At 56.4% G+C, this 21,700-nt stretch overlaps 9 protein-coding genes across 9 annotated transcripts; 7 read left to right on the top strand and 2 right to left on the bottom strand.

Annotated features, from left to right (window-relative positions):
- Positions 1-436: 436 nt before the first annotated feature.
- On the top strand, positions 437-2,402 carry AYL99_01108 (hypothetical protein; the record flags this gene model as incomplete). The annotated part of the gene is made up of 8 exons (XM_018832624.1): positions 437-923; positions 977-1,137; positions 1,193-1,317; positions 1,365-1,746; positions 1,796-1,817; positions 1,868-1,923; positions 1,978-2,084; positions 2,150-2,402. The coding sequence occupies 8 exons, from the start codon at positions 437-439 to the stop codon at positions 2,400-2,402; spliced, it is 1,593 nt and encodes a 530-aa protein (XP_018698503.1).
- Positions 2,403-3,310: 908 nt separating this feature from the next.
- Positions 3,311-5,110, top strand: AYL99_01109 (hypothetical protein; the record flags this gene model as incomplete). Its single annotated transcript, XM_018832625.1, has 1 exon — positions 3,311-5,110. One exon carries the CDS (start codon positions 3,311-3,313, stop codon positions 5,108-5,110), a length of 1,800 nt encoding a protein of 599 aa, XP_018698504.1.
- Positions 5,111-5,627: 517 nt separating this feature from the next.
- Positions 5,628-7,799, top strand: AYL99_01110 (hypothetical protein; the record flags this gene model as incomplete). The annotated part of the gene is made up of 5 exons (XM_018832626.1): positions 5,628-5,631; positions 5,690-6,377; positions 6,431-6,637; positions 6,689-7,477; positions 7,580-7,799. The coding sequence occupies 5 exons, from the start codon at positions 5,628-5,630 to the stop codon at positions 7,797-7,799; spliced, it is 1,908 nt and encodes a 635-aa protein (XP_018698505.1).
- Positions 7,800-8,375: 576 nt separating this feature from the next.
- AYL99_01111 (hypothetical protein) lies at positions 8,376-9,359 on the top strand (the record flags this gene model as incomplete). Its single annotated transcript, XM_018832627.1, has 1 exon — positions 8,376-9,359. The coding sequence occupies one exon, from the start codon at positions 8,376-8,378 to the stop codon at positions 9,357-9,359; it is 984 nt and encodes a 327-aa protein (XP_018698506.1).
- Positions 9,360-10,578: 1,219 nt separating this feature from the next.
- AYL99_01112 (hypothetical protein) lies at positions 10,579-12,192 on the top strand (the record flags this gene model as incomplete). Its single annotated transcript, XM_018832628.1, has 1 exon — positions 10,579-12,192. The coding sequence occupies one exon, from the start codon at positions 10,579-10,581 to the stop codon at positions 12,190-12,192; it is 1,614 nt and encodes a 537-aa protein (XP_018698507.1).
- A 45-nt stretch (positions 12,193-12,237) lies between these two features.
- Positions 12,238-14,721, bottom strand: AYL99_01113 (hypothetical protein; the record flags this gene model as incomplete). Its single annotated transcript, XM_018832629.1, has 1 exon — positions 12,238-14,721. One exon carries the CDS (start codon positions 14,719-14,721, stop codon positions 12,238-12,240), a length of 2,484 nt encoding a protein of 827 aa, XP_018698508.1.
- A 1,292-nt stretch (positions 14,722-16,013) lies between these two features.
- AYL99_01114 (hypothetical protein) lies at positions 16,014-17,073 on the bottom strand (the record flags this gene model as incomplete). Its single annotated transcript, XM_018832630.1, has 2 exons — positions 16,014-16,520; positions 16,573-17,073. 2 exons carry the CDS (start codon positions 17,071-17,073, stop codon positions 16,014-16,016), a joined length of 1,008 nt encoding a protein of 335 aa, XP_018698509.1.
- Positions 17,074-17,708: 635 nt separating this feature from the next.
- AYL99_01115 (hypothetical protein) lies at positions 17,709-18,966 on the top strand (the record flags this gene model as incomplete). Its single annotated transcript, XM_018832631.1, has 2 exons — positions 17,709-17,768; positions 17,830-18,966. 2 exons carry the CDS (start codon positions 17,709-17,711, stop codon positions 18,964-18,966), a joined length of 1,197 nt encoding a protein of 398 aa, XP_018698510.1.
- Positions 18,967-19,392: 426 nt separating this feature from the next.
- Positions 19,393-20,369, top strand: AYL99_01116 (hypothetical protein; the record flags this gene model as incomplete). The annotated part of the gene is made up of 2 exons (XM_018832632.1): positions 19,393-19,818; positions 19,878-20,369. 2 exons carry the CDS (start codon positions 19,393-19,395, stop codon positions 20,367-20,369), a joined length of 918 nt encoding a protein of 305 aa, XP_018698511.1.
- Between the last annotated feature and the right edge of the window lie 1,331 nt (positions 20,370-21,700).

Below are 21,700 nucleotides of genomic sequence, written 5' to 3' on the forward strand. Positions count from 1 at the left end.
CATGGTCGCTAGCCTCGCTCCTGGCGCACAAAGACCGACGGCCTTTTGCCCTGCTTTTGTTCTTTGGTCCCGTCCCCCGCGTTGGTGGCGTCGCCGATCCTCCATCATGCTCGAACTAGGAAGAACCTGTCGCGTGGGAAATTGTCTGGAGGACATTCTGGGATGAAGTTGGGGCTCCCATACGGAGTTCGTTCGCTTCCCCGGGCATTTGGGGCATGGATCGAATACAAGGATGCATGCTCACCGTCGGCTGACGGGTCCGAATGCTCTTGACGATGCAACGTCTCCTCTGCTGAGTATTTATCCTGGCCACACCTCCGTTTGTGCGATCAGCGGACGGTGGTATCCAATATCCCTCTTTTTGCTCCGCTTCAAGAACCCTTCTCCGTTTGACCACGCCGGTGTAGCCTGAGGCCAAGGCGTACCATCAGAAACCATGGAAGATATCGGCGTCAAATCTCCCACCGATCATGTCGAGGGCAAAGTCGACTTGGGCGACGTAAAGAACGACAAAGCAAACCAAGTCCTGAGCGAAGCAGCAGGACAACGCATCGTCCTCACACCCGAGAACAACTCGAGAGTCCTGAGAAAGATCGATTTATGCATACTCCCAGTGGTCCTGGGGATCTATTTCCTGCAGGCCTTGGACAAGGCAACATTGGCATACGCTTCAGTGTTCGGCCTCGTGGATGACACCAATCTCGTGGGACATGAATACTCCTGGCTGGGCGCTGTCGTCTACCTTGCGCAGCTGGTGGCGCAGCCCTTAATCGCCTATGCCCTGGTCAAACTGCCGCTTGGGAAATTCCTCGCCGTGATAGTCTTGCTCTGGGGTGTCGCCCTGTCAGCTATGCCAGCAGCGCACAACTTCGCAGGCCTGCTGGTGTGTCGGTTGTTCCTTGGCCTGTTCGAGGCTGGTGTCGGTATGGTTTGGTTTCAGTAAAGTCAATTCTCGTCTCGCTGACTGGTTCGGTAGCTCCTGCTTTTATCGCACTCACCCAGATGTGGTGGCGCCGTCGAGAGCAGCCCGTCAGACTCGGAGCCTGGTATGCGATGAACGGCATCACCAACATCGTTGGCTCTCTATTGACTTATGGAATTGGCCACATCCACTCCAGCTCACTTAAACCCTACCAGGTCTGTCTTTCCCGTGGGAGTTGAAAAGAGCCAGGGTTTCTGACGAGGCGGACAGATCATCTTTTTGTTTTTTGGCTTGATCACCGTGGTTTTCTCCGTGGTGGTTTGGTTTTTCCTCCCAGATTCTCCCATCACGGCACATTTCCTCAAGGGCGAAGACAAGTTGGTTGCCATTGAGAGGTGAGACAAACTGTACTGTAGTAATATCTCGAGCTAACTTCGGCCAGATTGCGGGCAAACAACCAGGGTGTCGAAGGCACCGAGTGGAAGTGGGCTCACGTCAAAGAAGCAGCCCTCGACCTCAAGACGTGGCTTTGGGCGGCGATGATGTTTACCATTTCTGTGCCGAGCGGTGGTGTTTCGACCTTTGGTCCCCTGATCGTGAAGAACTTTGGCTTTGATCAATTTGAGACGATTCTTCTGAACATGCCCTTTGGCGCGGTCCAGCTGATTGCCACCATGGGCGGTGCATGGGCGGCTACGGCTCTGAAGCTAAAGTCGCCGGTATTGGCGTTCCTCAGCCTACCGCCCATTGCGGGCTGTGTCATGCTTCTGCATCTTCCCCGAGACGCGTCGGCGAAGGCGCCGTTGCTGGTGGCGTACTACCTGGTGACTCGTCTCATGTCGCTTGCCATTACTTCCGCTGACAGACATACAGATATCCGTCTACCCCGGTATCAGTAAGCGATCCTACCGGTTCTCTCCGTTTTGAACGCACTAACTATACTAGCACCGTTGATATATTCCTGGTCTGCAGCCAACACAGCTGGTGAGACAAAGAAGAAGGTATTTGACCGCACAACACCCCGTTTCCGTGGTTGAGACTAACCTCGATGACAGGTCACAACGGGCGCACTCTTCATCGCCCAATGCGCCGGCAACGTTCTCGGACCAAACCTATATACCACAGGAGAAGCACCGCTCTATCACAGAGGATTATTGTCAAAGTATGTGGAGAAATACGTGTGGCGTGCAAACGTGAGCTTTCAGCACTAACCTCTGTCGACAATAGTCTCGCCCTCTTTGTCGTGCTCATTGGCCTCTACGCTGCCCAGGTGTGTTTCTTGATGTTCCTCAACAAACGGCATAGCAAGACCCGGGAAAGTATGGGCAAGCGAGCAGTCTTGGTTGATAAATCCATGAATCGCGTCCGGGCGGTGGGAGCGGATGGTGCATCCGAGGACCAGGACGAGGACTTGACCGGCCAGCAAGCATTCCATGACAAGACCGACTGGCAGAATGAGGATTTCATTTTCGTCTACTAGTTAGCAAGGCCGTTTCGGGGGGTCTCTTATTTCGAGAATGAAGTAACTGCCATGGGGTTTGATACATAGTTTCGGGGTGAACAAAGTCGTCTTGTGTTCTCTTTCGCCGTGGCGAGCATTCCCCAGCATTTAGTATACGGCGCACGATTCCCCTTCCCCCTAAAACACGTCGGGGAGCATAAGCCCTTACAGCTCCAGCCAAGCGTTGCTCAACTAGCCCAGTTAGCTGATTAGTTGTATAGGCGTCGAAGAGCCAGAGGAATATGCAGGCGGAACCTCCCCACCTCTTCGGTGCCAAATTGCCGAGGAGCAGATTCGAGACTTGGGACCGCAAAACCTTCTTCTGTATTACATACCTCGTACATATACATATGGTATAGTTCCCTGAAACACGAATAATTGTAGTTCAATCCTCGCGTCGTCGAGCACCATGGAGGAAGCAGCAGGTAATAACTCTGTGGCTATTGGCAAGAAGAGAATCCCAGTAGGTCCCCCACCCCCTTTACGCCTTGACTTGTTGTTTCTGTTTGGGGCCAGCCAGCCTACACGGTGGATGTTGACTGTCTGTCTCTGTCTCCCCCCACCAGAAAGCATGCGGCTCGTGCAGAGCAAGCAAAGTAAAATGCGACGGCGAAAGACCTTGCTCCCGGTAAGAGCCCAGCCAGGGCGGAGAAACTCCCCGCTACCCCCCGGGGTATTCGATGTCTCGTCTCTGTTGTTGACGTGCCAAAAGATGCCAGAATCTGAAGAAGGTCTGTATATATGTCGAGAGGCCTCCAGACCCCCATGAACAGTGAGCGTTCCTCTTTTTCCCCCCTACCTTGTCTCTGGGTGTCCTTTGCTGGTTGGTCCTGACTACTCGTGTCTACAAACAAAGAAAGATCGAGGCGCTGGAGAAACAAGTCCAAATGCTCAAGCAGCGGTTGGATTCGCAGCAGAACGACCTCTACGCATCACTCGGCGCCGCCGCCGCCGTGGACGCGACAGCCTCCACCGCGTCTGCCTTGGGCTCGCCAGAACAAGTGGCCAGTCTGACCAGGACGGCGTCGGATATGCCGTCAAATCCAAGCGATCTACGCCGCAAGCGCCCACGATCTCAGTTTGAAGTCGAGGTGGCCTCGGTGCCCAACTTCGCTGCCAAAGGGCTGATTACTTTGGACCAGGCTGAGTTGTTTTTCAACGCCTTCTTCCAGGGTTGCGACCGCTACGTTCCCATTTTTGACCCCCTACACGACACGTTCGAGTCAATCAGTTACCGGAGCGCACTGCTGTTCGACGCAATCATCACCGTTGGATGCGGCGTGCTCAGCGATGCCGACTCTCAGATCTGTCATCTGCTCAACTTCCACCTGAAGAAGCTGCTCAACCTGGTCATTGTCAGTCCCGAGCATGCATCTCTGGAGACCGTCCAGGCTCTTCTCGTCACGGCTTGCTATACCTCGGAACGATCCCTGCTACTGGCGTTTGCCACGAGGATGGCTCTCGATCTGGGCCTGCCGGGCGCGTACGAGGACTTGACCAGGAAGATTGTCAGCAGAGGGTCACAGGCACAGTCACAGTCACAGGACCGAGCGGCGCAGAAATACGACGAAGCCGACGCGGTGTTGATGAGACGCGCGCGAGCATGGTTTCAGCTGATGGTGCTCGAGCAGATTCTGCGCGTGGACGCAGGGAACTTACGAAGCTTCCACTCACGGGGCGACGCTCGACGATGCCGGATTCTCCTGAACAAGCCGTTCACCACGGTCCTGGACCTCCGTCTGCTGTCGCAGGTCGAGCTGAACTCGCTCCGAGGGCGGACGCACGACTCGATCGCCGGGACCGAGCAATTCGACGACGAGGCAGTCATGGACATCCTCCGGGACGTCCAGGTCGACATCGACGTCTGGTACAACGACTGGAAGAATATCATGCAGGGTTCTTCTTCCAGCGAGACGCCCGTGTTGCTCCTCAACCTGGAGGTGCAAAAGTACTGGTCTCAGACGGTCGCCCTGTGTCGGGCGCTGCGTGCTCTGGGCAACGAGAACATTGCCTCCATGTCCTCGACCCAGCGGGACATCCTCCACATGGCCAAGGACGCGCTCAAGGGCCACCTGCGGATCATCCTGGACCAGCCGCAGCACTATCTGTCCAAATTCTGCTACGCGATGGACTTCGTCTGGGCCAAGTGCGCCTTCTGCTTCCTCCTGCTCCTGAAGCTGACCCGGCTGCTCCCGGAGGAAGACCACGGCTCGAAGCGCCAGCTGCTCGCGGACGGATACACGCTGCTGAACGAATTGAACAAGGCCGGCGGTGGCTGGACCAGCGGCGGCCGCAGCAACACCAGCCGCATGTACCTGCAGGTGCTCCAGCAGAGCATCCAAAAGTACGACCGGGCACTGCAGAACGACGGCACGGCTGCTGCTGGTGCTGGTGCTCCTGGTGGCCAGGGCGGCAGCGAGATCGACCCGATCAACAGCAACATCGAGCAGGATCCTCGCTCGCCGCTCAACTTCTTCTGGACCACCGGCGGCGGCACCGCGGCCGTGGCGGCGAACGAAATCGAGACCTTTGTACCCGAGCAGTTTGTGTTCGAGTGGGATTTCCCGGGCCTGACCCTGTTCTCCTCGCCGGGGGCGATGGGAGACGCCTTGTTCGACGAGTTTCTGATCGGCAACGGGGCTAATGACCCGTTGTTCTTTGGCATGCTGGGCTGGCCTCGAGAATGAAGAGCATGTCGTCCTCTACGGAGTCACCGGAGTCACTCCAGTGAGCTTCTTTGAGTTTGAGGATCGTCACCTACCCGACCCGATACTCCCTCCCCCCACGCCGTATCTCATCCCCAGCAAGCAGATCACCGGGGTACTTTCTGCTGGCCAATGGCTCAATGAAATCCTTCTCCAAACTTGCCGAGGACGTCTCCTGAGTGGCTGGTGTACAGGTTGCGCCTCGGGCCCTGTCTTGGGGTATGTAACCATGCTCTCCAAACCCCGCTTCTATTGGGGCTGGCAACTGGTCATTGTAATGGTTCTCGTTCGCGAATCTCACACATGACGAGAACTCTTGGACTGCTCGTAACAGGGCCTTAACTACGACGTTGACAGGATATTGGGTTCGACTTGGCTCTGCATTCGGGTAGGTATACACCACCACCACCACCACCACCACCATCGGAAAAATACCTATCATATGGCGCCACCACTCAGGTAGAATACTGTCCCTCGCATATATTATTAGAGATTCAAGATGGGTAGGGTGGTCGAACAACAATCTGGTCGTGAGCCACGTTAGATTAACATGGGTGGCAGCACCAGCAACCGCAACAGCAATCGGACTCGCGGGTGCCGCCGCCCTCTCTGCCTATCTCAACGCCAAGTTCCACCTGGGCAAAGACCTGACGCACATCTACTACCAACACCGCGGGGAACGCCACCAGGCACGGCTGAAGGCGCAGCACAAGATCAACATCTGGGCCACGTTCTGCGAGAACTGCGACACATTCGCCGACCGGGACTGCATCTGGTACTCCGACCCCGGTCCGTCCTCGTCGATCAGTCCGCCCACGACGGTAGCGCACACGTACACCTGGCGCGAGGCCCGCGAGTATGCGTGTCAATACGCGCAGTGGTTCCTGGCCGCCGCCAACGTCCGGCCCGGAGACTGCGTGGGGTTCTACCTGCAGAACAGTCCGGACTTTGTGCTCGCGTGGCTCGGCTTGCTGGCCATCGGATGCTACCCGGCCATGATCAACTACAACCTCGTCGGAGGGGCGCTGGTGCATTGTGTGAAGATCGCGGAGTGCAAAGTGCTGCTGGTCGATGAGGACTTCAAGGACCGAGTGTTGGGGAACAATGAGCTGCAGCAGCTGGGCGTCAGCATGCACGTCGTTGATCGAGGATTTCGGGCCCGCTTGTCGAGACTCCCAGCGACGATGCCCAGTGCAGAGTACACAAAGGATGTGGGCGAGAAGACAAGACTGGCATTGCGGTACACCAGGTACGTCCGCAGTGGTCACGTGTTGACCCAGTGCGTCTGCGCTGACCATACAGTGGCACGACCGGGTACCCGAAAGGTGTCATGGCGACAGTCGGCCGGTACTACGCGCGACTCGCCAGCCAGTTCACCGAGATGGGCATCCACCCTTTGCGATCAGATGGCTCAGGGGATCGATGGTACATCTGTATGCCCATGTGCCATTCCACTGCAGGTTCGGCAGTCATCATTTGCATGATCATGCCGACGACATTGTGCATCGGGTCAGTGAACAAGACACCGGCGGCTGCTGGCAATTAGCTGACGGACAATAGCAAGAAATTCTCCGCCTCACGGTTCTGGGACGAGGTACGGGCGTCTCGCTCGACAATGGCCACCTACGTCGGGGAGATCGCCCGGTATCTGCTCGCTCAGCCCCCGTCCGCGTCGGATCGCCAGCACTCCCTCCGCATGGTGTACGGCAACGGCATGAGACCGGACGTGTGGGGACGGTTCCAGGAGAGATTCGGCATCCCCAAGGTGTGCGAGTTCTACGGCTCCACGGAAGGCGGTCTCTCGCACCTCAACCTCCAAGAGGGAGATTTCCTCCGCGACGCCGTGGGCCACGACGGGCTGATCCGCCGGTGGCAGCTGCACGACCAGATGGTGCCGGTATTGGTGGACGCCGAGACGAACGAAATCGTGCGCGACGGTACCACAGGGTTCGCGGTGCGCATGCCGTACGCGGTTGGAGGCGAGCTGCTGTTCCGACTCGACTCCGAGGCCAACTTCGTGGGGTACTGGGGCAATCGGGAAGCGACGGAGAAGAAGCTGGCGCGCGACGTTTTCCGCAAGGGGGACCTGTGGTACCGCACGGGCGACTCGCTGCGGCGCGACGCGGACGGCAAGTGGTCGTTCCTCGACCGGCTGGGCGACACCTTCCGCTGGAAGGGCGAGAACGTCGCCACCGCCGAGGTGTCCGAGTGTCTGGGCCGGTTTCCTGGGGTGATTGACGCCAACGTCTACGGCGTGCGGGTGCCCAACCACGACGGCCGGGCCGGTTGTGCCGCGTTGATGCTCAGTCCGGAAGTGGCGGGGAGGTTTGACTTTGATGGGCTGTTGAGGTAGGTTTGCTTCTGTCCCACTTCACACCCCCCAATATCTGCTCGACAGACCTCCTTGAGATCAAGCTAACGCATGTCATCTGTCGCAAGACACGCACGCAGAGACCTCCCGGGCTACGCGATCCCGCTCTTCCTCCGCATCGTACCCACAGGCTCGCTGAACTCGATGGGCCTGAAGCAGGACAAAGTCCAGCCGCGGGACGAGGGCGTCGACCCGGCCAGGGTGGGCGGCGACCAGCTCTACGTCTTGCGGGGGGACCGGTACGTCGTCTTTGCCAGGGCAGACTGGGACGATTTGGCGAAGGCGAGGGCACGGTTGTGAGGTATGTATTGGGTAGAGGTGGAGTATAGATTGGACATATACACACACACACATACATACCCAATCAGTAATTGTGTCCGGGTACGTCTTCCGAAAGATGTCGACTAAAACTGCATACTGCGTTGAAAGTAGTGTAGTATGTATTAGCGCGGGGCGAGGCTGAACCAAGGCAGACGCCGAGGCGGACAAGAGGCGAACCAAGGAGCTGAAAAATGCTTGGACAGCTTCGTGTTCCCAGTCCAATCATGTGTCTCGATGTTTCTGTTAACTCGAACTCAACTGAGACGTGACCCTCTTCCTTCATCCGGGGAACATAGGACTCGGTGCACAGGCACAGAAGTGTCCGGACACCTGTGCTAACCCCCTCACAAACAAGTCCCTGACCACGTGGTGTCCAAAGCTACCTGTCGACCGAATGTACGCTGTGGGAAGTTAGAGTATGGGGACCCCCGTTGGGAGATCTCGAGGGACCATTCATATATAGGCACATATCCCTTGTGAGGGCGGGGGGCTCACCTATATCCATCTCCCCACCCAACGAGACACATCCATCAAAAACTCTACTGTACCTTTAGCATGTCCAGCTTCACCGGCTCAGTACTTGTTACTGGAGGCACGAAAGGTCTCGGATTCTACGCGGCGGTCGAGATCGCCCGACAACGCCCCGAGTACTGCGTGTGGCTCGCATCCCCCAGGGCCACCGACAGCAGTGCAGACGTGATCAACCAGCAACTCGGCAGAAATCATCGCCGCCAAGTGGAATTCGCGGGCTTGGACCTGGCCGATCCGGCGAGCGTGCGGTCGTTCGTGGAGCGCTGGGCGGTGACAAACCTACCACCAATCTCGGTCCTCCTGCTCAACGCAGGCCGCCAGTTCCCCTTTGGTGAAGTCCAATACACGCGGGAAGGGATTGAGGCGACCTTCAGCGTCAACCACGTCGGCCACGCGCTGCTGTTCGCCCTCCTGCAGCCGCACCTGGCCGACGATGCGCGCATCGTCGTCACCGCCAGCGGCACGCACGATCCGGCCCAGAAGACGGGCATGCCGCCTGCAACATACACGACAGCCGAGGATTTGGCGCACCCGGCGGGACCCGCGCTCAAGGCGCCGGGCCGCCAGCGCTACACGACCAGCAAGCTGTGCAACGTCCTTTGGACCTACGCGCTGGACCGACGCCTGCGACGACTGCAGCCAGGCAAGAAGTGGACGGTGGTGGCATTCGACCCGGGACTCATGCCCGGCACCGGGCTGGCCAGACAGTACCCGGCGGTCATGCGGTTCCTGTGGAAGCGGCTGCTGCCGGCCTTGATCCCGCTGCTGCGACTCGTCATGTCCCCCAACGTCCACCACCCAGCAGAGTCTGGCGCGGCACTGGCATGGCTGGCTCTCGACGCGGAGGCGAGGGAGAAGAGTGGCGTGTATTTCGAGGGCAGGAGGCAGATCAAGTCCAGCGTCGACAGCTACGACGAGGCCAAGCAGGAGGATCTGTGGGCATGGACGGTGAAGACGCTGGCGATTGGCGAGGAGGAGAGGCGGCTGTTCGAGGTTGTACCGGCGTAGTCGTTCTGCTGGGGGTGGATAGTGTGAGGAGAGATTGTTGACGGATGCTGGTAGTTCTAGTGAAGTCAATGCAGGCCTGCCTTGCAGAAAATCAACAAAGTCGTCAGTGGGTTAATCAACCCAACTAACCAGCTGCGTGTGGGCCACTTCGGGGTTTCCCTTGTTTCGGGAACCCACAGAACTCAGAGGGGAAAGAATTGCGACGTGGTGTGCATGTGGTGGTGTGGTGTCAGGAGAGAGAAAAGTGCTTGTATAGAGAATATGTGAGAGAAGAGAGATGAAGGATGAAGGATGAAGGAGAGAGGATGAAAAGGTGACCGACCTCACGTGCCTCACAGTCACTGTCTCTCCGATGCTTACTGTACTGTAGGTACGAGGTACTTGGCACTGCCTCCAGGTATGGGTGGCGCTGCAGCCCACAAGGCCCGCGCCCACGCCCACGCCCAACGCATACCCACTACTACTTAGGTACTGTAGGTAACCCCACTGACTTCTCATCACCCCTAGCCACCCTTGTCATCGCCCCTAAACAATCAGAGCTTCCCCCAACACCGCCAGGTGGGCTACATCATTCTGCATTAGGTACATTCCACGAGGGACCCAATCACAAGTGGGCACAACTGTGCACTCTGGGGGCCTGAACGCACACACAGCGTCCGATGATTAGAGGAGGATCAGGGAGGTGGATGCGAGTACATAGTCGTATCAATGCAAGGAAGATCACTTCACTCACTCACTTACTCCCTTACGAACTCATGCAGGTGTGTGAGAGAGATCATTGGATAAGGAGCATGATGGGGGGCCGAGCAGCTGGATGCATACCTCGTAATTGTCCTTTACTGTACCTACAGTAGTTAGCACTAGGCGACTAATTACATACCCATCTTGGCCAGCGTAGGCGAAGGGGAGAAAGGCGCCTCCGTCTCCATCGCTGTCGATCTGCAAACGTTCCCCCACCAATCGCAGATAGGGCCGAATTGGGAAATGGTGGCACAGCGAAACTCTCTTCTCTGACCCCGATAGAGAGTCATATCCATCCACTATGTCTGATATATAAATTGAGATCGTCTCGAACACTATATCTATCTACCTTCTATACACACCAGACCTCGAAATCTACCTACCTACCTACGCACAACTGACCAACCCGACACCTCCCAAGCACCAAATACATTTTCTCTATATCTTATATATACCGACAACCAGCCCGCCGCCAATCATGTGTGGCCACAAACGACATTCCAGTCGAGCAAGAGACTCCAAGGCCCCAGATAAATCATACTACAACGACGACTATCCCGAGAACTACGACAGTGGCTTTGCCGGGACGTCGAGACAACCACCAAATCAACAATATCAATGTGAACATCAATATCAACAACCACAGCAACCACGACAACAACTACAACAACAACAACAACCGTACAGATCATATACACCCAGTTACAACGACTCCAAACGTCCAATGACGCTCTCGACCGAACAACAACAAGCGCCACCGCCAACGTATACCGAAGCCATTGACGAGTCCGTCCAGTCTAGTCGGAAGACGGGAGAAAAGAGCAATGCTTATCCTTCTCCTTCTCGCTATCCCGCCATCGACGAACCCGCCCCGTCGAGCCAATGGACGGGTGACAAGAGCAATGGCTATCCCGCTCCATCTCCCTCTGGCTATCTCTCTGGCAATAGCTACTACCCCCAACCCCTTCCCTCCCCAGTATCACCACGGTCACCACGGTCACCACTGTCCCCAGCCCTGTCCGCCGGCCCCTCTCGCTCGCGCTCGTCGTCGCAGTCCCGACTCGGCAAACCCATCGCCATCCCCGCGACGCTGGCACGGTACGGCTCGCCGTTTCTGCGCGCGTACCCGCCCAGCCTGGCGCAGTACCACATCTCCCCGACGCTCTTCCTGTCGTTCCTGGACACGTTGAACCGCGTGGCGGTCAAGTCGCCGCCGCTGCAGGTGCTCAGCCTGGCGGGCAACATCGTCGGCCAGGTGCCCTCGGCCACGGCCCAGATCGTCGGCGGCGTGGTCAACCTGACGGCCGAGGTGTCGGCGGGCGTCATCCAGCACGGCCGCACCGAGATCGAGCTGCGGCGCGCCAACGCCGACATCTTCAACCCGCGCGGCCTGAAGGTCGAGATCGCCAAGACCGAGGCCCTCGCCCGCCTGGTCGGCATGGACGGCGTCTTGGACGCGGACGGCAAGCTGAACAAGAAGGCGGCGCTGCTGCTGCCGTTGGACGGGGTGGGGGACGCTGACGGCCAGGGTGGTGACGACGAGCTGAGCGGGCAGCAGCGTCGGCTGGACGCCATGCGGCCGTGGATCGCCGAGCTGGACATCACGCCGCAGCAGGTGCCGGACATCGACGTGCCCACCAACGCGATGAGCCGGCTGCACGTCAAGATGAACGAGCGCGACCGGCGCAGCGGCGAGAAGAAGCTGGTCGAGAAGCGCAACAAGGTGCAGGCCGAGTACGCCAAGGAGGCCGCGAAGGCCCAGCGCGGCTTCGACCGCGAGATGGCCAAGATCAACCGCGACCTCGACAAGAACCTGCGCGACGTCGACGACAAGCTGGCCGAGGCCACCCGCAAGAACAAGTCGCGCGACGTGGCCAAGCTGGAGCGCGAGAGGCAGAAGGTCCTCGACAAGTATGACCGGGAACGACGCAAGGAGGAGGGGGAACTACAAAAAGAGATGAGGGGCGCTGAAAGGGAGAGGATGAAGGACGACAAGGAGGAGAAGAACATGCGCAAGCTCAACTGGTTGGTGATCCGGGAGTTGAATGCTTGGAGTGGTGACAACCCCAATGCATATCTTCCGACACCCTAGATTCTAGAGAGATAGAGGGCAATGTGTACTGATACAGCGAGCGGGTCATGGCGTTTCCTGGCGTGATGCAGTGTCATCCCCAATATACCCCGGACGTTCCAACTCTCCCTTTGGCTGGGTGTCCTTCCCATCTCCCACGATAAACACCTGATTCAGCTCATCCTGAATCTCTTTTCTCCTCTTCTCCCAGGTATCCACCATGGCCAGCCTCTCCTTCAACTCGGCGATCTCTTTTTCCACGCCCAGCTTCTCCTCCTCAGTCCCTATTCTCATCAGCTCCCAATCAAACCCTTCCTCACCAAGGCCCAGAACCAGGTTGAACGTGTGGTATTTGCGAAGACTGGCGCGCGTGGAGAGGGTGATGACCGTGATTCCCTTCTCCTTACACCGCTCATACAGCAACCCCTCCACATCCGAAGACACCGCAGAAGTGCCCTCGTCGAGGAACGCATACTTGGGTTCATGGTAGAACAAACGAGCAATCGCCATCCGCTGCTTCTCACCTCCCGAGAGCACATCTTTCCACTCCTTCCGCGTGTCCCAACCCCCTTCTCGCGACAACAAGTGGCCCAGTTTCGCTTCCTCGAGGATCCGCTCCAGTTCACTGTCCCGCCGGTCGTTCTCCCGCATATCCATCTCCGTGTGCGGGTAGATGACCTGATCTCGGAGCGTGCCAATGCTGAGGTACGGTCGCTGCGGCAGAAACATGATCCCGTCCATGCCGTTGTTTCGAGGGCGTGAGACCAACCCGCGGTAGACAGGCCACAGTCCACCGACAATACGAGAAATCGCGGACTTACCCACGCCGTTTGACCCGGATATCAGGAGATGTTCGCCACTGTGAACCACAAAGGAGAGAGACTCAATCAGCTCGTCGCCACCATAGGGCCACAAGCCCGGTGCCACGACAGGGACATCCTCGAAACGAACTCCATCGAAGCCGTATTGGATCGTGCCTTGTACGTCCGCAAGCGAGTAGAGCTCGATTCTTTGAGATGCGCGACGACCGACGGGCGCATAGGCGTTGGCGTGCACGCGGTGAAGTGTTGAGATGAGTTGGTAGACCCGCGAGGTGTAGCCGGCCAGCTCAGAAAGGTCTTTGATGCTGTACATCATTCGACCGCCTGCATCGGCGAGTGAGAGCATGAGTCTCTTGTTGGTCGTGAACTCTTTCATGTGAGACCCTGACCGCGAGGACTCTGTCACCTCTCTCCCCGAACCTGTATTGGCTTCGAGAATCGCATTCAGCCCGGCCCATGCAGGCAGGTACACCGGTATCGAAGTGATGATGTAGCCAAAAGCCGACCACGAGTACTTCAGGATAAAGTCTTCCAGCATATTATACCGGACTTTGACGTTGTAAATCCCCTCCATCCAACTCCGGAGTTCTTTGAACGATCTATCCAAATAGACCTTCTCGACGTCAGCACCCCCGTAGAATGCAACTTCTTCTGCATTGGCGATCAATCGGGCATGGAGCCCACGGAAGTCGCCCTCTTTCTTTCCCTCGACGGCCTTTAGTTTACCAAAGGGTGGAGAGAGCCGCCGAAGCATGGTAGCGGTGCCGAAGTAATTGACCAGCAGTCCGGTCAAAGCCAAGGGTCCCAGGGAGCGGTAGAGTTGGTAGTTGAAGACAAATATGTCCACCAGAGGTTTCCCAAGAGAAGAATACAATGATGCTGCCGCCGTACAAAATAGTGTCAGATCTTGTGTGATGAACTGGTCTGCGCCCTCGACCCCGCCATCGAGATTCGTGAGTTTGTAGTACGTAAGATTCGAGTTCAAGTAGAGATCGTGGATGTATCTCGTCAGCCGCGTGCGGAAGGCGATGGATATTTTGGACTGGAGGAATTTGATCATCGAGTTGGTATAGGAGGCCAGTGTGCCAATCGAGAGCCACCTCAGCAACCCGAGCAGGAATTGCTTTCCATGACCGCCAACCAAGTCTCGGACGATGGCGCCGTCCAGCCTCGCAACCAGAAGCGAGAGGTACGTTCTCAAGATCAGGAAGACGGCGTGACTCAGCAGCAAGGCCGTCTCCTTGCTCCGGAATCTGGGAACCATGATATTCGCCAGACTGAGGAATTGATGGAGGAAAGCCAGATTGAGGCCCGGCTTGGTCTGCGCGGGAGGAGGGCCATATGCCGGGGTTGACGTTCCACTGGCCAGACGAGTGACTCGTGGAGGGGTCAGAAACAGTCGGCGATGAGCATCAAACGTGGTCGAGCGGATGGGATGGATGATAACTTTGGAGGTGGTATCGCCCTTGGGGACATAGATGATGCGTTCTCCTCCCTTCCCCCGTAAACCACTGTTCTTGCGGACCAGAGTCCGGCCCTGGGCCTTCTCTTTCGAACGAGCCTGCCACCACTTGAGACCGCCATAGCTAGAGGAGATGATGGACAGGACGAGGGCAGCGGTCGCGGCGAGTTTGACGGATCGAGGTGTGCGGCGGACGTGGGAGCGAAAGAGAGTGAGGTAGTGGTTGTACAGGACCATCAACGGGTCCTCCTTCGACTGCACAGGCATTCTGACTGAGTCAGAGGAACGAACGAGGGCGAAGCGTCATGGTCTGCTACCACATCGTATGTCGAGCGAGATAGAGGACGGGAAGCGCAGGATCATCTATTTTGGATCATTCTTCGGCGTACGGCGAACAATCGAGGCACAGCACAGCACAGCACTGGGCGGACCGAGACATGTGCTCGCAACTGTTACTGACGCAAGGCGGATCGCCGAGAGTGGCGGACGCCGCAGTTGTTGTGGTTGCTCAACTCGCGCCGAGGCATGCCAGATTCCTGCCGCTTTTACACTTGATACAAACACGCTGAGGGATACCGAGAGCGACATCAACCAGTAACTCAGCCTCCGTCTACTGATCAATACGATACCGGATCAACATGCCTGCAATCCCCCCCTCCTTCACCACAAGCACGTTCTCCTGTTCGATCACAAAGACGTCACCATCATTCAACACAGCATCGATTCTGTCAGTCTGTCCATCTCTGGTAATAGCGACAAGCTTCAATTGATGTCTCAGCGTGCCGACGTCGATGGCGCCGCCAGTCTTCCAAGTATCACTAGTCAACAGGCTCCGGAGTGTGCTTAGCACTACTTCGGGCGGTGGTGTCCTGATGAATGCAGCGATATGTCTTTCTGTGGTCGATATGGAGTCCTCTACCCACAGGACTGACAGCCCGTCAGGGACTATTCTCAGACCCTTCTCAGAGGCTCTTTGGACGATTTCTTGATGCTTTGCACCTCGTCAATACGTTTCGGCCGTGGAAGAGCCCCGTCTCAGACGTTACCACTGTTCGTTTGAAGCAAGAGTAAATCTCTTGCAGCGGCGGTGGCAGGCCGCTTTCTTTGCTGACAGGCAGCTCCCACCACTTCCTCGATTCTTTTATCCGTTTCATATCCTCGAGACAGATATGCACCCGCCGGGCGGCGTTCTGCAGCTCCCTTTCAGAAGTGACATACATGTCGCTCAATCGCACGAAAGAGCGGTGGAGCTCGTAGCTCTCCCTGGAGATTCACGAGGTACGCACCAAAAGTCGACCTGGGCTAGAAACCATGAGAATTGTGTGTCGGGAATATCACCCTCGCCTCAAGGGCTGCAAAGGACTGACAGCCCGAGTCGTGAAGGAGCCCAGAGATCACGACAAGGTAACACAGTGGCGCTAAACAAAGCACAGGCGAAGGAATGCCGAGGTCTTCGCTATTGCAGAAGCACAACAAATAATATCCAGGTTCGTCCGCCCAAGCCTACCCGAGCACCATTTATCATCTATGAGTCTATCCTAGACTGCTTTTGAGTCTCATCACAAATTCCCCTTGGGGTTTCCCTTCTGCTCCGGAATCGGGGTCAACAGAGAACCCTTGTCCACCGCATTCTCCAGGTTCTGCAACACCAGCAGCTCCATCTCCCGCTGCGTCTCGTAGGTACTGGTGCCAATGTGCGGCACGATGAAGGCCTTCTCGTTCTTCAACAGCCCTTCTTCCACCTTGGGCTCCTCTTCGAACACGTCCAGCCCCGCCGACGACACTTTGCCGCTCTCCAGCGCCGCGACCAGGTCTTTCTCGTTGATGAGCGCCCCTCGAGCCGTGTTGACGATCACCACGCCGTCCTTCATCTTTGCGAATTCCGGCGCAGATATGATGTGCCGCGTCTTGGCGTTGAGAGAGAGATTCAGGCTGAGCACGTCGGACTGGGCAAGTAATTGGTCGAAATTCAGGTACGTCGCGTCGCCCTCGAGCTCTTTCGGCAGCCGCGTGCGGTTGTGGTACACAATCTTCATCCCAAATGCTCGTGCTCGGTGAGCCATCGCCTGTCTCCAGTCAGTCCATCATTCCCAGGAGTAATGCTGCTGTTGAGCTTACTCTGCCAATTCCTCCCATCCCCAAGATCCCCAGCACTTTGCCCTTGGGGTCATGTCCGAGCTGGGCCTTCCCGCGCCATTTGCCTTCCCGGATCGCCACCAAAGGGACCCACGCCAGCCGCAAAGCACCCAGCATCAGGAAGATGCCCACATCAGCGGTCGCGTCGTCAACGGCGATCGGCGTGCTGGATATCTTGAGACCTCTTTGGGTGCAAGCCTCCACGTCAATGTTGTCGTATCCCGCCCCGTTGTGGCAGATGTATTGCAGAGACCGGGGCAGGACAGAGACCAGCTCTTTGTCGAAGGGCCCTGTTTCTGACACGGACAAGTTCGAGCGATAGAGAGCCACCACGTCGTCGTACTGGCCGCTCTTGCAGTTGGAGAGGAACTGCTCGCGGGTGCCCTTCCGGAACTCCTTCAGATTATATTTGGAACTCAGACTTTGCCATTCTCTGTCGACGTGTGCCAATCCTCCGATGAGGAGAACTGCAGGCTTTGACATGTTGCTAATGAACTGGGGGAAGGACGGTCTCAGTAAGCACCCACGAGTCAGAGAAACACCGGTTGGCAACGCCTTTTGTAGAAAGCAAGAAGACAAGGCGAACATGACAAAATATTAAAGGCCCATCAATCCCCGTGTCACCTGCGTGACATAAAAAGTGAAGGAGGGCATCCCGTCACCTACCGTCGGCATTTGAAATTGCGAATATCGCAATGTCGACCATCCATCTCGCCGTTTCACCCCGCACCGTCAATTGCCGCCTGCTGCCGTCGTTTTCTTTTTCATCCTTCACCCCCACATCCGCTGACTTCTCTCCATGACTGGAGAGTCACCCTCTCAGGGTCGGAGTCTCCCTCGCACATTCGCCGAAGATTACTCGAATAGACTTGCCTCCAGTATCGGAGAAAAACCCGCTGCCCGACACATCTGGGTACAGACGGGCCTTGATGGATGCCACATCCTTTAAACGCTGGAGTCGTGCCCCCTCAGGTGTTCATTAATGTGATTCAGGCAGATAGTATATACCACATATCACAATAAAAAGTTCGAATATCTCCCCCAAAGGCCAAAACTGAGCAGTGCAGAAAGAGGAGGACGTTAACACGGGACCACCGTAAAACACGAGATTAAACGCCATGGCTCCGACAGAGACGGTTCAAGCTCTGGTGCTACATGGCATGAACGACCTCAGACTGGTAAGGAAACGGGCTTCTGTTTTCGAGCAGGTGCAAGACTGACAGAAGTGTGCTTGGACAGGAAACGAGGCCACCACCAATTCTGCAACCTGGCGAAGTCCAAATAGCAATCAAGGCAACAGGTATTTGCGGTTCGGACTTACACTACTACCGTCAGGGAAAGAATGGAAACTTTGTGGTTCGGGCGCCTCTCGTCCTCGGTCATGAAGCATCCGGAGTGGTCACTGCTATTCCGGAGGTCGCAAGTGGCGTCACCAATGGCGACAGTCCTTCCACGACTCTCCGGGTGGGCGACAGAGTGGCCTTGGAAGTCGGCTTTCCCTGTCGGTCATGCGCGTTATGCACCATAGGCCGATACAATCTGTGTTCCAAACTATCTTTCAGATCTTCTGCAAAGACGTTCCCACACGTTGACGGAACGCTTCAGACGTTGATCTCACAACCAGCGGCCATGTGCCACAAACTCCCTGACAATGTCACCTTCGAGCAAGGCGCCTTGGTCGAGCCCTTGGCTGTCTCTCTACACGCATTGAACCGCAGCGAGTCTGCAGGATCGGGTGTAGGAGTGCCTTTGGTTGGGTCAAGCGCCTTGGTCCTGGGGGCGGGCGCCGTGGGGATGTTGACGGCTGCTTCTTTGTCTGTTGCTGGTGTATCCAAGATTGTCATTGCCGACATCGACGGGCCCAGGTTAAAGATCGCCGCAACGCTGGCTGGCGGCAGGTTCAAGTTGAAGACCTTTCTCATTCCTCGAAAAGCTCCTTCCCAAGACGTGTCAGTAAATCTATCGGACGCCCAGGAACAAGCGGCGGAGATATGCAAGGCAGAGGGGCTCGAAGCCGGGTTCGATCGTGTTTTTGAGTGCTCGGGCGCTCCACCATGTGTCCAGCTGGGCGTGTATGCCACCGCAGCAGGCGGGAAGCTGGTCCTGGTGGGAATGGGCGCACCGGTTCAGACCTTGCCCTTGGGTGCGGCTGCTCTGAGGGAGGTGGACATCGTCGGGGTATTCCGATATGCCAACTGCTATCCCGCGGCCATCGCACTCTTTGCCAGTGGTCAGTTGGATGGTGTTGCGGAAGATCTGGTCACGCATCGGGTGGCACTTGCTGAGGGCGAGAAGGCCTTCCGAGTGGCTTCCAATACAGGTCGGGAGGGAGAGGACGAGGGAAGAGTACCTGTCAAGGTGGTGATCACTTCATAATGTACGAGTCCTTTGTTTGCAAGGTCCCTAGGTAGTTTTGAAAGGTTGTGTATGTACATGTACTCGGTACATTGGGTCAAAGGAAGCGGCTGAGATGGTCACCATGGGACATGCGCTTTGGGCCTTCCACCTCCGGCGCGTCGCGGTTCGACGCGTGAACCACTTGAACCGGAAGTTGCACAAAGAATTTGTCTGCAGATGACACTCAATGATGAAGCCGGAGACTCTCTTCCTAGTCGCAGTACGACAGAGCACAGCAAGATCTCCGGCGCATGATGTTGCCGTCTTTTGGGGCTGACGTCAATTCTCCGTCTGCGCATGTGCTCAAGAAATACTCATTCTGCGTCGGTCTCCAACCCAACTCCTTGTTATATATCGCAACAGGATTGAACACCGTCAGAATCCAATCTAATGGCAACAGCAGACATGGTGACACGAAAGATTCTCGTGACAGGTGCTACAGGCAAGCAAGGCGGCGCCGTTGTCAAAGCACTGCTGGCGAACCCTCCTCCTTTTGACTACGAAATCCTCGCCCTCACCCGCAAAACCACCTCCAACGCGGCGAAAGCTCTGGCCTCTAAGCCCCAAGTCACCCTCATCGAGGGAGACCTTGATGACTGTACGAGCATCTTCACAAAAGCTGGAGGCGTCGGGGCGGTATGGGGCGTCTTCTGCGTCACATTGCCCAATTTCAAGAGCAAGGTGCAGGGCAAGGAGACACAGCAGGGAAACAATTTGGTAGATGCGGCTGTGGCCCACAGAGTCAATCACTTCGTCTATACCTCTGTTGACCGTGGTGGCCCGGACAAATCTGAAGTCGACGCCACCTATGTTGCTCACTTCGTTTCCAAGGTATGTCGGAGCTGTGCGAGCTGTGCGAGCGCATGCGACAAGTATTGACCTGGTGCTAGTACAAAGTAGAAAAGCATCTCAAAGAAAAGGTCCGAGGCACAGACATGACCTATACTATCTTGCGACCGACGGCATTCATGGACAATCTCACACCAAACCTCCCCGGCCGCATCTTTGCTGCGACATGGCATACCATGGGCGACAAGCGTCTCCAATTGGTGGCCGTCAAAGACATTGGAGTCTTTGCAGCCAAGGCATTTGGCGCCGCGGAAACAGAAGACTACAAAAACGCGGCCATCAGTCTGGCCGGCTGCGATCTGACCCAGGCCGAAGCTGATGAGATCTTTTGGAAGGTCCTGGGACGACCCATGCCTCGGTCATACGATTTTGTGAGCCATTTCCTCATGTACATGGTCCCGGACGCGGGCACCATGATTCGATGGTTCAAGGAACAAGGGTACGGTGCCGATCTGCAACAATGCCGACGATTGAACGAAAAGATGCTGGATTTTGAGGCATACCTCCGAGAGGAAAGCGGCTTCAGACGGTAAGGTGGATGGAGGAACCATCACCAAACCAGACAGCATGGATTATCAAGACCGTTGGCCCGTGGAGGGAACATCTCATCTCAAGTCGGCCTTATTGCGTGGGGGGGGGGAGACGGTCCATTCAGTGTCCTCGAAGCGAAGATGATGGGATGGGAGCCTTGGCCATCTTCCTTCAATCTGCTTCTGTATCACCAACATCTACTGCTCCATATCTACGTCATTTTGGTGCGTATTGTGCCAGGGCCACCGACACCAGTTTGGGATAATTATGTGCAGCGCCGTCATTCATCGTCTTTGGGGAGCTTAAGCTTTTGTTGGTCCTTGGAATAAAGTGTCACACCAGCCTAGTGAGCGTGATGGCCAAGATTATTTTCTCGGGAGAGAGATCTGTAATTCTGAATACTATTTCTGGGAGTCCCTCTTGTGAGGCAATCATCATGTTGCTCGTGCCGTGCCATGATCATGCAGAGAAGGGTCGTGTTTCCATGTGGCAAGAGTGGTCGAGAACAACTGGCCAGACAAAAGCGACGGGTTCATGCAATGCAGGAACAAGGAGCTTGAGGCTATATGCCGTAATACGATTGATTGGCTGGTGGCGCAATCTGGCCTGGCACCTGAAACACAGGCTAATGTTTGGAATCCGAACGACTTTCGTGCCTTATCATTCTTCTCCGTCTTTTCCGAATCCCCATCCACTGCCTATCGTTTGCCCCGTTGTCCTCGACCATGACAGTCATGGTGAAATGAAAGGGGTCACAAGGGACCTTACTTTCTTGGTTGTGTGCCATCAGTACTCCGTAAGTGTCCTGTCAACGGCGGTGTGACGTCCTGGCGTTTAGAGGTACATTGTTTCACTCACTTCACTTTCAACGCGTGGTGCTGTTGCCTCATCGGGACAAGACCGACGCATCCTCTACTGTCTCTACTAGAAAGAACTTCTGAATACGGGTCGCTTGACTCTGTACCGCACCCGACAGAAGGTAGGTTCCCCTTACACGACCTCCGCAAAGCTTCGACCAGAAGCCTATCCGCAAATTTGACTAAAGAAAAATCCCGCACCAACCACATCTGCCTCTGTCCTGCCACGCGAGCAGCGCAAGGTCAAGCTTCAAGCTCCTGAAACGCCATCTCCGTCAGATCTAGACCCTTTTCCCTGCGTGGAGGCGGGCTGTCCGCTGTTTGTGTGGCTGGTTTGGCCCTGTCGATAGCGGACCGTGAGGTCTATCTCAGCCTTGAACACCCCAGATAGGGGAGGGCCATGGACATGGGTCAAAGCTGGTACTAACCGCCCCCTTGCGCTTAGATGTCGATCGAAATATTCACATATCCATGCT

The sequence above is a fragment of the Fonsecaea erecta genome, assembly GCF_001651985.1.
Source record: "Fonsecaea erecta strain CBS 125763 chromosome Unknown Scaff1, whole genome shotgun sequence".
Classification (NCBI taxonomy): domain Eukaryota; kingdom Fungi; phylum Ascomycota; class Eurotiomycetes; order Chaetothyriales; family Herpotrichiellaceae; genus Fonsecaea; species Fonsecaea erecta.